Source organism: Camelus bactrianus, chromosome 4 (assembly GCF_048773025.1).
Source record: "Camelus bactrianus isolate YW-2024 breed Bactrian camel chromosome 4, ASM4877302v1, whole genome shotgun sequence".
In the NCBI taxonomy this organism is placed as follows: Eukaryota; Metazoa; Chordata; class Mammalia; order Artiodactyla; family Camelidae; genus Camelus; species Camelus bactrianus.
Genome location: NC_133542.1, coordinates 57,658,077 through 57,673,997, shown reverse-complemented (window position 1 = coordinate 57,673,997; position 15,921 = coordinate 57,658,077). Strand labels below are relative to the sequence as shown.

At 41.3% G+C, this 15,921-nt stretch overlaps 1 protein-coding gene across 6 annotated transcripts in view; it reads left to right on the top strand.

Annotated features, from left to right (window-relative positions):
• Nucleotides 1-15,921, top strand: part of LPAR1 (lysophosphatidic acid receptor 1) — a 134,341-nt gene that overhangs the window by 54,416 nt on the left and 64,004 nt on the right. For all 6 annotated transcript variants that reach the window (XM_074361983.1, XM_074361984.1, XM_074361982.1 and 3 more), the window contains one exon: nucleotides 5,526-5,689. In XM_074361983.1, the coding sequence (XP_074218084.1) occupies nucleotides 5,645-5,689 (45 nt within the window). In that variant the 5' untranslated portion in view covers nucleotides 5,526-5,644. The remainder of the gene's footprint in view (nucleotides 1-5,525; nucleotides 5,690-15,921) is intronic.

The window sequence follows — 15,921 nt, the reverse complement described above, 5'->3', positions numbered from 1 at the left end:
TCTGCCAGACGCCAGAGCTCTCTGAAGGAGGATACATAAATTTAAAATTTGAAATTTTTGTCCTACTTGATCTAAATGTCTCTATTTATGTGTAACACTTTTCTAATATTTTGAGGATAAATTTTTCGATTCCTGGTTTTAGCATTGATACTTCTTTCTTCCCATAGTACTTTTTGTTTATCTGTTCTATTGTGGGAATGGAAGCTTTGAAATCTTCACCCATGTAGGCGCCACCTGAAGCTCAGGTTTATCTTCTGCTTCACTAATACCATTTTCTGCTCTTTTATTCTGTTTTCTCCTTTATCGACTGCCTTCATTCGAGTTCACAATTCATATTTTTTTTTTGTTAATGCAGACTCATTTCATTACTGGTCTCATAGTTTTTTTGTTTTTGTTTTTTTTGGGGGGGAAGGTCTTTTTTTTTTAAATTTTTTTATTGATTTATGATCATTTTACAATATTGTGTTAAATTCCAGTGTAGAGCACAATTTTTCAGTCATACATGAACATATATATATATTCATTGTCACATTTTTTTCTCTGTGAGCTACCATAAGATCTTGTGTATATTTCCCTGTGCTATACAGTATAATCTTGTTTATCTATTCTACAATTTTGAAATCCTGTCTATCCCTTCCCACCCTCCACCCCCTTGGCAACCACAAGTTTGTATTCTGTGTCTATGAGTCTATTTCTGTTTTGTATTTATGCTTTGATTTTGTTGGTTTTTTTTTTTTTTTTGGATTCCACATATGAGCGATCTCATATGTTATTTTTCTTTCTCTTTCTGGCTTACTTCACTTAGAATGACATTCTCCAGGTGCATCCATGTTGCTGCAAATGGTGTTATGTTGTTGGTTTTTATGGCTAAGTAGTATTCCATTGTATAAATATACCACATCTTCTTTATCCAATCATCCGTTGATGGACATTTAGGCTGTTTCCATGTATTGGCTATTGTAAATAGTGCTGCTATGAACATTGGGGTGCAGGTGTCATCCTGAAGTAGGGTTCCTTCTGGATATATGCCCAGGAGCAGGATTCCTGGGTCATGTGGTAAGTCTATTCCTAGTCTTTTGAGGAATCTCCATACTGTTTTCCAAAGTGGCTGCACCAAACTGCATTCCCACCAGCAGTGTAGGAGGGTTCCCCTTTCTCCACAGCCTCTCCAGCATTTGTCATTTGTGGATTTTTGAATGATGGTCTCATAGTTTTTCAAAGTTCCCTTTTATATAATATGTCTATTTTTTTAAGAAAATATTTGCTGATTCTAGAGTCTTGCCTTCTCTTCAACTCCATAATATTTTTCATTTGCCTGATGGATTTGGATCTTTCTGTCTCTTATCCTTAGAGAGGGAAGTCTGTGCATATTCAGTATCAGGTATTGCCAGAGACTGAAATGAGTCACTGTTTGACTCAAGTCCAGATGAAGGAAAAAGTTTAGATTTATAGCTGATTAATTTGCCAGTTAGAAATTCATCTTCCTATGAGTCCCAAGGAAGGAGCCAGCGTCAGCTCCAGAAGTAATCAAAGGGGATACTTGCCTCAGAACCAGAGACCTTTTTGAAGGTATTTGGCGTGGCACTCGGTAATTAGCAAGATCATTGTCCCTTGGCATGGCTGCCCATGTCGGAAGCCAGCTGGTGGTGGGTTTTCCCACATATTTTCTGGGCCCATCATTGTGGCTGCATGCAAATTAGAAGTAAATACAGCCAGAGATTACTTTCTCAGTTGGAGCCAGAGACCCCTTTTAAAGAGTTGAGTGTATTTTTTTTTTTTTTTTTTTTGAGTTGAGTGTATTTTAAATGTACTCCAACTCTCCCTGGCCTAGTTCACTCCCGCCGTCATCCCTCTGAGCCTGGAATATCATTACAAGTCTTTTGGGGTCTCATTTACTTACATTCTGTCAATTCAGCTGCAGTTTCCCACGAAGGGAGTGTTGAACCTTAGTCCTTCTCCAGCTTCCTCTACTGGTTCTTTTCAGTGTATGTTTCTGGAAGTTTTAGCAATAGCTGGGGTCCCTCTGTGGCTTCTAGGGTTGATTCAGGGTATTTCCTGCTCTTACATTCGGTTGGTTATTTCTCCAGTAGTCTAGCACAGAGGCATGAGCCTAGATAGCTTTCTTACTTGTAAACTGTATATTACATACCTATTTTGAACTATGGGGAGGGATACTAAAGTAATTCATTCCCAGTGACTGTAAGGAAGTGGGTGAATGGGCAAGTAAATAAGTGACAAGGCTCGTATTTTGCAAGTGAGTGGCATTAGAGGTGGCTGTGTGGCTTCGAGCAGAATGGTGTATAGCTTAGAAGAGATGCCTGGGATGGAGGATGGGGCCAACTGGGGAAGACGTGAGGGGCGGTAGTGATGGCCAAGGGCGCCTGGGGCTAACGGGGCCAAACCACAGTGCCGTATGATTTCCTGTACCTGGAGCTCAAGCAAGGGAAGTGGAGAGTTAGGCTGCTGGAAGGTTGGAAGAACTGCAGGTCAGGTGTCCAGATACTTGAAAGAATTCAAAGAGGGATGAATTTCTTTAAACGTTCTGTACAGCTCTGTAGTTGACAGTGTGGGGCCCTGGGAAGGCAGGGGACTGGTCTGTGTAAGTAATCCAGCTTACCTGGCTAGAGGCTGAATGGCATCCTTACTTAGCGTGTCGTCTTCTTTGTCATCATGTCTGTTCCCCCACGATTTGTACAGTTGTGTAAATAGGTTGGGAAGTAAACAGATTTCACAAATGTAATTTTAAGACATCACTCCCTAAGAGAGAGGTTTGACACCCTTTGAGGTAGTATTGCTCAGCACTTGTATTTTCAGTTAGGTAACCACATGCTATTTTATAAAGGGCTCTGACAGTGTACAAATCGGTTCAACATACACTTTCATGAATCTTCTAGTGTTACACACTGTTCTCTCAGAAGTAAAAATCTCCTTGTCTTAAAAAAAAAGAATAAGTTTAACAAAAGCCTCAAAACTAGATATGTCTTAAAAAATGCTTTAGGGGAAGACAGTTAATTTTCTGTCTTAATTTTCTTCTTTGAACTACCAAACACTTAACCTGTATTATCTACCATGTAGCTCAGGGATAATGTAATGTAAATCAAAACTAAGGACACATCATTAATGTTGTATATAGATGGGAGCAGCCCAGGGTCCTCTGTTTCAGGGTTTGGGGACATGATTACTCTGCAGGACATCTGACTTTAATCCTGCTTCCTTCAGCAATATCTGAAATTTTTGCTTAAAAAAAAAAACAAACACCCAAGTGCTTTCTTTGTTAATTTTTATTCACTTGGAGGGTTAGTCCATGGAAAGGCCCTGGAGTGGGTCCTGGATCGGGTCTCAGCTCCCTCATTTCCTGGTCGTGTGACTGGGAGCGTTGCATAACCTTTCAAAGCCCTGGGTTTCTCATCTATGACATGAGTTAATATTTGCGGCAAACTGTACGTGAAGTGACTGCACCAGCGCACAGCATCTTGTAGGTGGTGCCTGTGTCCCGGACGCCCGCCTCTCCCGCTTCTGCTGTCAGCAGTGACGCCGCGTGGCGTCTTTGTCCCTTCCATTTCTGCATCCCTTTCCTGATTGCAGCCTGGGTGCCCCGTGTTCATCTTTTGGGCAACTCTGTGTACTCTAAATATTGAAAGTATTTTAAGGTTATATTATTTAATGACTTAGCTTGGCAGGAATGACATTGGACCCGCGCACAAGTGTGAGTCTTTAAGAATAGAATCTCACTTGCCTGCTATTTTGCTTTTTAGCTATCATGCTATTTATATGTTCATCTGTCCACCCCACATATGATAGAGCAAGATGATGTAAATTATAAATACATAAGAAGGAAAAATAAAAAAGTAAGGAGGGCCCAAAATGATGCCAGGGTCAAGTTCGGTACAAAACAGCGCACCATGGGGCGCTCTGGTTTTCTCAGGGCCGGCTCTGCTGTCTGGCAGCCATCAAGCAAGAGGAGAGGCACCCCGTGTACATATGCCTTTCTCCTGGGCTGTTATGTAGACTCACAGTGGAATCGACAACAGATCTCCTCCCCAGCCCCTCCCCAGCCTGGGACTAAGAACATCACTGTCATCTCGGGGTAGCTATGGAATTTTGTGTGGGATGTTAGACCAAAATGGCTTCATGGCTTTCCTTCTTATTTGTTAATAAAAATAGTCACTCTGACAGGAAGTTAGATATAGGAAACAGGAAAGTGCCATAGTTCTAAACAACTAAAAGCTACCGTGATTAAAGCCACATTGTGAAGGATAATACACGAAGACAGGATAAAAATCAAAATTGAATATGGAAGTTGCTGCCGTACCTGGAATGTTTCTTTGGGAACAGTTCTTCGGACATTATGTGACTTGTCCAGCATCATCCAGCTGATGGAGAAGTGCACCAGAGGATCTGGGGTCAAAAGACTTGGATTAAATTACGGCCAACCCTGCCGTTACTAACTGCTCAAGGCTTGGATCTTGTGATTCACTGTATGAAGAGTATCATTTCCCGATAGTTTAAAAACGTTCAGGTGTCATCTTGCATGCTGGTGAAACGAGAAAGCATATTTACAGAAAAAAGCTTTCTGAAGGCAGGAGCTGGCTCAGTTTTATTCATGATGCCCCAAGTTCACTGTAGATGCTCCATAAATATCTTTTGAATAAAAGAAAGGATATTGCCAGGTGGTATGAAAACAATGGAAAAAATAAAAAAAAAGTTTCTTAAAATGAAAGTATTTTCTTAAATTATTAAAAAAAAATGGAAGATTTGGTTATACTTTCTGTTTATCTAGCATCCTCTCCCTAAGGATGCTGAGAGGAACTTAGAGATGTTTTCTTCCTCACACACGCGGAAGTTTGACTTACGAAGCCCCCCACCGCCCATCGAACCGAGTACCTGACTCATTCTTGTGACCGACTCCTGTAACTTTTGGGTGTCTTGCCTTTCTGTAATCTTGAAAATGGTAACAAGTTCCCTAAGGAAATGTAAGCATGAAACAGGTCCACTGGTGTCTCATCCGGGACTGGAAATTGCTTCCTTGTTGCTCTAGTGCTGGTCCTGCCATTAACAGGAGAGCATGGTTCCAGGCATCTCTCTTTGCAACCTGCGGTTGTTTCGTCTGCTGATGGGCGGGGTTGAACTGGGTGATCTCTCAGAGGCTTAATGCTATTATTCTCTTTTCCCTTTGGCTATGAACTGTCCGCTCTCACTGTGAGTCCTTATTATTTAAAGACAGGATGGCTCCTCCCCCGCCCACTCTCCCCATGGTCACAACTTGAAACCACCTGCCCAGAACGTCTAGTGGCAGGCATAGTTGGAGTCAAACTTACGAGATACGAGATACATCAACCTAACATGATTTGGATGGATAGTATAGAAATCCTGGTGCTGAGATGTTCGATGCTCCCTCCCGGGTCCCTATTTTCATTAAGCTGGTAGTTGGCATTTGGTATAGGGGATATTTGCGTCTGAGGCCAGAGACACTTCCACGTGCTAGTCGTCTCGGGCTAAAGGTGGGTTTTCCTGTCCTTTTTCAGGTACACAGTTTCTCCTAGCATGACTGCGATCTGATCAGCAGACGTGAGATTTTGGCTCCTGCGTGCGTCCGGCGCCTTAGTGCTGGGGCCTGGTCACCGCCCACGACTGCGGAGCCGGCATGGCCACTGCCTCTACTTCCAGCCCCGGAATTTCACAGCCCCAGGTATGTGATTCAAGCCCGCAGAGGCTGGGGCTCATCACAGTTCTGTTGAATATCTAAACTGAGTTTCAGAAAGTGTGCTTGACGCAGGAGACCATGTGCCTCCTTTGGTGATCCTTTGGAGGGGTTTGGATGAGACTGCTTTTGTGAGGGAGGGAGGGGCTTGCTTTCAGTGCCCGGGACGTCTGGCTGTTCCTGTAGGCATCAAACTCCAAATCCAGACGGTTCAGTACAGAGCTAATCTTACAACAGGTATTCCGAATGTTGTCTCGACGTCCTCCCTCTATAATGATTATTATTTTTCCTTGACCTATTCTGGTAACTTTGAGGAGAAAATGCAATTCCAGAAACTGCTAGACCACTTTTTCTGTCCAATGAAGGACCGTGACGCAGCAGGAACATTGTTCTGACTGTCCTCTGTCTGATTTGTTCAAGTATTAACCGGACTCCCTGAGTTTCAGCAAGCAGTGCAGTACAATGGGGAAACAGACTTTGGAGTCGTGAGGCCTGAATTACCAGTGTGATCGCTGGATAAGAGGCCTCCATCATGCTAACCTCGCTCAGCCTCCATTTCTTCGCGTATAATCAGACCTCACAGCGTGGTTATAGGGATTAAGGGAAAGCATGTATGCGGAGCACGTAGTAGGTGCTCAACGAACGTCGTCTCCCGTGTGCTCTTCCTTCGTCGTCTCCTCCTTTCAGAGTGTGACCTCCCATCTCATTCGTGAGAATGAGTTTTAGGCCAAGGTTAAAGAAAAAAGTGTACCTTTGAGAAAAAGCCATGTGGATTGAAATTTGAGTCTTTATGATACAAAATGTTCCACACTTTTTTTCCCCCTCTGTATCATTTCTCAGGCTACTCAATTTTGTATATATTTCAAGTAGGGGGGTGTGTGTGTGTGTGTGTGTGTGTGTGTGTGTGTGTGTGTGAGGAAGGAGAGAGAAAAAGGAGAAAAGGACATTTCTACTTCCTTTACTATAAATGCTTTTCTGTTTCTCTAAAACCTTGGCATTTTATCATACGGATAAAGTCCTGGCTGTGCCTTAACATTTTCTGTTTGGAGTAACCGCCATTGTGTGTAGTTCTTTTTCTGGTAGGTGCATCGTTACCTTTTCAACACCTCATTTACTTTGGGTGTTTGGTTTCCATTCCCCTCAATAGTGTTCGCTCTTCGCCTGCCGTGACAATTCTGGGCCTGCTGTGGGGCGAGCTAGGCCCTGGGATGGGTTTTCTGGACAGGGAAGTTCAGCATGCCCCTCTGGCCGCTCTCATTTGTCAGCATTTCCAATAACATCACCTTATCTTCACATCTTTCCTCTTACACAAGCTACTATCAGCTGGCGAGTAATACAAATATTTTTAAGTGACTCATTCCATGAAAATGGTTAGTGTCGCCCTAGCTAAAAGGAGGTCATGTTGCATATAAACTCTTGGAGAAATGTGTACCCTTGTAAATTCTCTGTGGGAAAGTAAATTGGCACAGTCACCCTGGAGGATAATTTGACGGTATCTATTAAAATGATACAGCTTTGCATGTATCCTGTTCCCATCTTGGTATCTATGTTAGAAAAACGCTTATACATGAGCCCAGGAGACGTGCCTGAAAATATTCTTTGAGACATTAGTTCAAGGCCAAGAAGTACAAAACTTCCTAATATTCAACAGGAGAAGGATTTAATAAAGTCAGTCATGTTGATAAGATTTAAATACCATGCTGCAGTGAAGTGGGGGGTATCTGTTTATCTCAATACAGCTCTGTCTCCTCAAGGTATCTAAGGGAGGGAAAAGAAAGTAAGGTGTAGAATAATGCTTCCAGGGAGATGTCATTAAAACTGTAAAACAAAACCGTATGTTTTTAGGGATAAACACATGTTACATTAATGTAAATGCATAGTGAAAGGCCAGGACATACATTGTTGCCAGGAATGGTGTTGCCCCCAGGAGGGCAAAGATTGGCTCTTGGGAGATGAAAAAAGTTCCCTCCAGAGCTTAACCCTGCCTGATGAAATCCTATTCCTTAGTATTTAATTGCTCATTGGGGAGAACTTAAATTTAAACAAGATTTTCTCCTTGAGAGTCACCAGTAGGGGAAAGAAAGTCAAGAACCACTGGTCTAGAAGGAGACACAAGGCTCTCTAGTCACACTTCCTGGGTTCAAATCCTGGTTCCAGCATTCAGCAGCCAGGCCTGTGGGGGAGGGGAGAAGAGAGATTCACCCTCTCAGTGCCTCGGTTTCCTCGTTTGCAAAGTGAGCATCTTCATAATAGAGCCAACTTCACGGGGTGGCTTGACGCTTGAAATGAGATCACGTGTGTAAAACTTAGCACCGCGTGTGACATGCTGCTCAGTACGTGTCAGTATTGCCGTTTAGCGAGCGCTGTGGCAGGCCTGGGGATGCAAGAATAAGTAAGGTAAAGAAGGCTTTTGCCCTGCCAAGACTTTACAAATGTATCAGGAAATATCCAGATAAGGAAACCAAAAAATGACGGTGCTGTGTGTCAGATGCTGTGATGCAGGAAGTGTGGGTGCTCGGTGGGGTGGAGTGGACCACCGGGAAAGCCTGGGAGGATCAGGGAAGGCTTCTCAAGGGGAGACTGCCAGACTGAGAGCTTATGAATGAGTCTAAGTTACTCTGGTAAAGGGGAGGAAAAAGCCTGTGTGAATGTCAAGTGCCACAGCGTTTGGTTGTGAGTTCAGGGACAGTTGGAGTACAGGGGGCTGTGAGGTTGTGACCAGTGACGCCAGCCCTGCTAGCTCACAAGAGCTGACTGTTAAACTTGCAGGAATGCAGTGAACCTATTGACTTCATGCCTGTAGCCTGAAATCAGCCAGGGTGGACTATTTACACCATGGAAATCGGCAAACACTGGCACTCATTCCTAAGAGCCCGCTGTTAGATGTTTATCAGCATACTTCAGGTTGTAGAGGAGGTAGATGGCTTAGGTAAGGAGGCTGGAGGGGGTTTTGCAGGGCCTGGGAGGCGCCTTCAGGTATTTAGCATTCATCTCAAAGTAGCCTGTGTAGCTCTTGAGTCTTAGACCTGCTGGGTTCAAACCTTGACTTTTGACAGTTTAGTTGAACAAGTTCATTCAGTAATCTCAACCTGGGAGGTGAGTCCCATTAGTCTCACTGTATGCTAGGAACAGTCGCAGCCTCTGATGGCTGGGAGAACGCAAGCCCTCTTGGAAGGAGTCGGCTATCAGCTGGGGGATTGGGTCGCAGAGGCAGGCAGCTTACTCTCCTGGAGAGACGCAGATCGTTGGGTCACTTGGTTCCCAGGATCCTCTCGTCAGTGGTGAGTCTCTTGATTATATGTCAACCCTTCACATGTAATCTGTGCAGTCAGATTTTAGTCCAAGGCTGATTTGCCCTTGCCCCCAAGCCTGTATTCATGTATTTTTGCCTATTATCAAGTCTCCCCCAGGTTCGTGGAAGGTAAAAGTAATTTAAATGCAGCATCTCCTTAAGCAGGGCATAATGAGCAGTCCACTCAGTCAGCTTAGCCTGTCATTGTCTGGCACATCAACTTGCATTCTTCTAGAGTGAATTCAGCGACCTGTGCAAAGATAAACCCAACATTCAAGTGTGAAAGGCCTGACAATCCCTTTTCTAAGGCAAAAAAAAAAAAAAAAAAAAAGCTTTTGGTTTTGTTTGTTACTCTATTCATTTGGTAACAAAGAGCATTTTTCGAATCAAGGCTGCCTAATACTAGATATAAACTAATTAATATGAACAAAATAGCCTGTGATTGTTGCAAACAATAAGGAAGAAAGCGTTCATTGTCACTCCCGCTGGAATTGCTGTTTAGTCAGTGAAAGACACGCCTTGTGCTTTGAAGTGGGACAAGTTTGTATTCCCTGCTTTACTCCCAGACTTTACTCCTAGACTGTAAGAAGGATTTTTGTTTGCTCATGCTGAGAGAGAGCGCACCTTGTTCTTGCGAAGCTAGCTGAATACTGAGGCGAAACTGGACAGGCAGCAGCAGCGAGACTGTGTAGCTGCTTCATAGTCCTGCCAGTGCAGCTGCTCATAAGGGCACCCCAGGGAAGCTCCAGCGATGTGTTTGCAGATAGGACCCTGCTTATCATTAGGTTAAAGTAACCTGCTCCTACCCTGCAGGGTTGGGATTGGGGATGGAGGGATGGTGGGTCACCAAAAAACTTAACATTCTTTCTTCCACTGTTGGTGGGAATGTAGTTAGGTGCAGCCGTTATGGAAAACAGTATGGAGATTCCTTAAAAAACTTAAAACAAACTCACCGTATGATCCAGCAATCCCACCCCTGGGCATATATCTGGAGAAAACTCTAGTTTGAAAAAAATACATGTACCCCAATGTTCATAGCAGTACTTTTCACAATAGCCAAGACATAGAAACAATCTAAATGTCCATTGGCAGATGACTGGATAAAGAAGTTGTGGTGTATATTTATAATGGAATACTACTCAGCCATAAAAATGAAATAATGCTATTTGCAGCAACATGGATGGACCTGGAGATCATCATTCTAAGTGATGTAAGCCAGAAAGAGAAAGAAAAATATCATATAATATCACTTATATGTGGAATCTAAAAAAAGAACACAAATGAACTTAGTTGCAAAACAGAAACAGATTCACAGACATAGAAAACAAATTTGTGGTTACCAAAGGAGAAAAGGGGTGGGAAGGGATAAATTGGGAGGTCAGGATTTACAGATACTAACTACTACATATAAAATAGATTAACAACATCACTAACTACTACAGATAAAACAGATAAACAGCAAGGTCCTACTATATACAGGGAACTGTACTTAATACCTTGTAATAGCCTATAATAAAAAAAATGAAAATGAATATATATATATATATTATATTATTTATATATATATATATATATAAAAAACTGAATCACTATGCTGTACACCAGAAATTAATACAACATTGTAAACTGACTAAACTTAAATTAAAAAACAAACAAAAAAAGTGCTGCTCTTAACGACCATTTTCTGTTTTTAGAGCTCTGATTAGCATGACTTAAACAGTGGTTCATCCAGTTACTGTGGATAGACTGTGGGTTAAAAGCTTTATTTTTCTTTTGAATGAAGGGGGCAGTAGTTCCATAGACGAATGCATGGTTTGGCATCTCTCAAACCCAGGGCTGGCGTCAAGAGACCAGAATAGGAGTTTGAGAATTTCAAAGGTACTCGGATTTTCTACCTATAATTCCAGTAAGGAAGGAATCCTTCTATCATTTCATCTGTCTCATTTGCTAAGGGGCAATCTTAGTTTTAAGCCAAGGAAGCAAAGATATTTTGATCCCTTCAAGTGACTTCCTATAGCTTTCCTTAAAGACGTGAATTTGGGTGGATTCTCAATATCTTAATCAGCAGCTTGCCTCCTTAGTTCTTATCCAGTGCTCTGATATAACTAACGAGTGGATCTCTACTTGGTGTCTGTGGAAGAAGGCAGGTGTTTTTAAACATCATTACTAATAGGTTCTCCAAATTCCATCCTATTTCCAAAATCTATGTTTTAGATGTTTGATATCAGAGAGTGGATACTTTTGGATTAAAGAAACTGAATTCCATGGTCAATGGGCTGTGATTTTTTGAGACTGAAAGACTTTTGTATTTTGTTTTTAATTTTGTATTATGCAGTTTTCAGACATTCACAAAAATCAAAAGAATAATGAATCTCAATATAGCCATCACCTAGGTTCAACAACTGTAAACATTTTGTCATACTTGCTTCACTGTCCCCCATTTTGGGGGAATGAAATATTTTAAAGCAAACCCTTGGCATCATGTCATTTTATTTCAGTCCTCATACTTCAACAAGCACCTCTAAGAAAGAATTCACTTATGTAACCACAGCACCTTCCTTACACATAACAAAATGACAGATAACTCTTTAGGGTCATTTTATACTCATTCACAATTTCCCAATTGCTTTTCTCAAAAGTGTTTTTGCATTTGGTATGCTATGTTATCTTTGAAAAAACATTGATTAGATCAGTTGACTCTTCCACCAGAAACTACTCAATAACTTTTTGAGGTTTAAAAAGGGACTTGTTGCAATTGTTAAATTTTCAGTCCCTAAAGTAAGGGACCATGGCTGTCTTGGTAGGGCTTTCTTTTAGTCTAAAGTGTGACACTTATTTGCAGTATGAAGGGTGTTTCCAGGGCCACATGATGAAGACACAGTGTGGTCTGGCTTCACCCATCATGGAGCTGAGAAAAGAGAATGCATGGGCTTAGATGCAGGTGATGGTGGTTCACATCTAGGTTTAAATCCCTTCCATCTAGATATCTCTTCAGCTGTTTGTTTTTTTTTTTTTTTCTTCTCTTTTTTCAAATCTCTGGAATTCAAATAATACACACTGCGCTCCCAAATTTAAGTGGGAAAATATCTGTTAAGTGCTTTGTATAGGATCACCCTCTTAATAGATACCTGCCCTATGTTAAGTCCTTCTTTTTCTCCCCATAATTATCCTGGGAAGGTTTTTGACAGGGAGAAAAAGTGGTTATCTCTGCATAGTGTCTGTGTACATGACGTGCTTGTGTGGTGCCGGAAGAGCCATCGGAGTAGAGCCGAGTTGCATAAACACCCCACGGAAAACTCCAGTATATGGCCAGGAATAAATGCATGTGGGGATAAACACTGAGATTGTCGACCCGCTCCATCTAGACTCATGTTTCCATTACAAGTGAAATCCGTTCTCGTACTGCAATTTGAATTCATCTGTGCCCTGTCTTGTGTTTATAAACTCAGATAAAGTTGGAGCGGGTATCTCTTTTCAGAGTCTCAGGGCACATTCGGAGTTTTCTGTTCATCGGACAGAATTATACGGGGATACCTAGGGTAAACCACATGTGAGACCTTTCCCGTTTGTTTCTTTTTCTTTCTAATACATCTTTTCTGACTGGTTTAGTCTTTAATGATTAATGGAGCTGCCTCTTTATCCTTCAAAGGGATGTGGCTTCCTCCCCTCACTGCCCATTATGGTGCTCTTTGCCCATTTTCCTCTTTACGCTCCTGGCTTCTCCAGCTATTTTTCTTTGAACTTCAGTTGCAGCCTTTCCATGAATAGATGCTAAGGTGGGGCAACGCCCTGCTGTTTTTACCGGCTGAAGAGATCATAATCACAGGGTCCAGGGGATGCTTGTCTTTTGAGAACTGTACCTTGCTGTAATAAGACTGTCATTTAAAAAAAATCAGCCTTCATTTGCTGCGTGATGATAACTGCCATTTGGTAATTGCATAGCACCCGTTAAAGAACTGCCTGTGAGCTAAACTTACTCCATTTCGTAAGTGATTATCCGAGGCAGGCTCAGGCTGGGGGAGAAGTGATAGTGGCTTGTTGCCTGCTCCTTAGCGTCAGATAAAATGTTTAGGAAAGGGCCTAAACATGGAGGAGATGAATTCCTGAAAGGCGAGGCTGGCTATTAAGCAGCTTTCAGAGATCCAACAAGAGCTCCCGTCCTGTAGGAAGACGGGTAGGGTGTGGTTGTGAATCACCTAGCTGCCTGATTTAAAAGTATTTGCGCTTAGGTGAACTTTCAGCAGCCAGTATAGGGAGGTTTGAAGCCTTAGTTCAGGCCTGGAAGGAAGAGCCATTCATCACGATTCAGCTTTGGACCCCATCTTGAAGGGCTTTGCCTGTTCTAGTGCAAACCGTGTTCAGCATTACCTTAATTGTGGTTGATCAGGTTTCTAAAGTAACCTGGCAAAAACAATGGAGGGGAGGGCCCAGGAAGAAGCCCAGCCCTGTGGCCTATGTTCAGGGCTCACCTCTGACATGCTGGGTCGTGCAGGGACGTCCAGTGGGAACAGCAGTCAGCAGTCACGGTCAGGCATCTGTGCCGCCTCTGTGCCACAAGTCAGGATGGAGAGACCCAGCTGCTGGTCAGCTCACTGTCTTGTTCAAGACTAGCTTGGAAAAGTAGGGCAGCACAGCCTGCAACTGGGAATTCAACTCTGTAACAGTGGAGAGAGACAAGATAGAAAGGACATGGTGCTGAATGATTGGGAATCTGTGAGATTGTAGTGTTAGTCACGTGTTTAACTCAAATTGATGTCAAGGATATGCATTTATTCATATGAGAACTTTTTTGCATGATTTTTTCCTTAAAATTATTAAATTGCATCCAATATTTAAAATGTTAAATACTGCCTCTTTTCAGTGGCACGTCTTATTGCTTTCCTCTAAGCTCGTCACAGAAAAAGAAAGCATAGACAAGCTGTTTGTAAAAATAAAGAGAATACAGGAAGTGTAGGTAGAATACAGCGAAAACTTAAAGAATAGGTATACAATCCTATTTTAAAAAATTAAACACCTTAAAACTAACAATGATATATTGTCAGTTAAATCTGAATTTAAAAAATTGTCAAATGAGAAAATCACCCCCAAAAGCTGTACCAAGTACTTAAGAATAACTTTAATAATAACCTCATGGATGTCTTAAACCAATTTTATTTATAAAAACCTCATTAATAGACATTAAAGAACATTTAAACAGATGGTATGTTGATGGATTGTAAGAGTCATTGATTTCACCCCAGTTATCTTTAAATGCATCCAGAGATTGAGTATAATCACAATAAAAGTGCCCCCAGATTGTTCTGAAACCTCACAAACTGATTCTATCATGTATATAAAAATACAAGACGTCAAAACTAGCCAATATAATCTTGAAGAAGACAACCCAGGTGGGAAAAACCGATCTTTTAATTATCAGAATTTATTATAAAGTTAAAATAAAGAAGTCATTGTGATGTTTAGATAGGGATAGATAAACCATTGGAAGAAATAGAGCCTAGACACCAATCCACACACATAGCATTGTTTAAAAAAAAATTTGAAACAGGATGATAAAGAAATATGTTCTGCTCTTAGCCTATTGGGAAAAAAGGGCTAATGGAAAATCACTTTTCATTTTCTTCATAGGATGAATTATTTAATTATATTGTTTCCTTCTGTGTGTTCAAGAAGCCTGCATTTTAGGGGTAGTGTTTGGTTTATGAAGGTTTAAGTCCCCTGGGTTATTTGATTTTAAAGTTTTAGGAGAAACGGGTGTTACAGAAAGTGCATAATAATAACTCAGCCTTTCAAAGAAGGTGATGTTTTTCTCTCTGTTTTACAGATGAGGAAACAAACTCCTGAGAGGAGAGTTTTAAATCATGTATTGAAGTCATATTAGTAAGCGAAGTAACTGGAATTTGAACTCAGGTCTCACCGATTCTGGGGTCTAAGCTCTCTGCCACTATAAATTTATAACGTCGTCTCCCAGACCCTTTGCTGTCTCCCAGGAGACAGGATTGCTCAGTGAAGCATCATCACGTATTTCAGTTTTGTCTGTTAATCATTCTTTGGGCCTGGTGGAGCCTTGCAATAGTGCTGACTGCCTTCCTCCCCCCTCCTCCCTTCGCCTCGTGCTTTATTGACAGCAGAGCCCATTTGTTTTGACTCAGACTGAATAAGGTGTTTGTTTTTTTTAAATATATGTGAAGCATGCAGAAAAGTGTAAAAAGTATTCTAATACAATAGGATTTCTATTACCCAGCTTTGTAAAATTGTAGCATTTTGATATAAGTGCTTCAGCATCTTCTGGGTGAGGATAGGTAAACGGAATAGACCTGAGTTATAAAATAAAAAAGTCATGGGGTTGTAAAGTACAGCATGGTGACTATAGTTAATAGCACTTAAATTGCGTATTTGAAAGCTGCTAAGAGAGTAGATCTTAAAAGTTCTCATCACAAGAAAAATTTTGTAACCGTATACCGTGATGGGTGTTAACTAGACTTATGGCGATCATCTCAGAATACGTACAAATGTCGAATCATTCTGTTATATACCTGAAACTAATATAATGTTAATGTCAATTATATCTCAATAAGAAGATATTTTGGACTTTAATAGATAAAACAAGTGTATCAGTATAGATAAAACTTGACTCCTTCCCAATTCTGTTAACCTCCCTCTTGGCTCAGACCATAAGTTGATACTTACCATCTCCCCACATGCGTTGTGGCTATAAACATATGTGGAGAAAATGTATAAACACTATATAGTATATTTCTGTATGTTTTTCACATTTCTAAGAATGATATATGTATACTCTGCAAATTGCTCTAGTCGTTGGCATATATAAAGCTCTACTTTGTTCATTCTGACTGCTTTATAGTATAGTCTGCAAATCGCTTTAGTCGTTGGCATGCATAAAGCTCTACACTTTGTTCATTCTAATGCT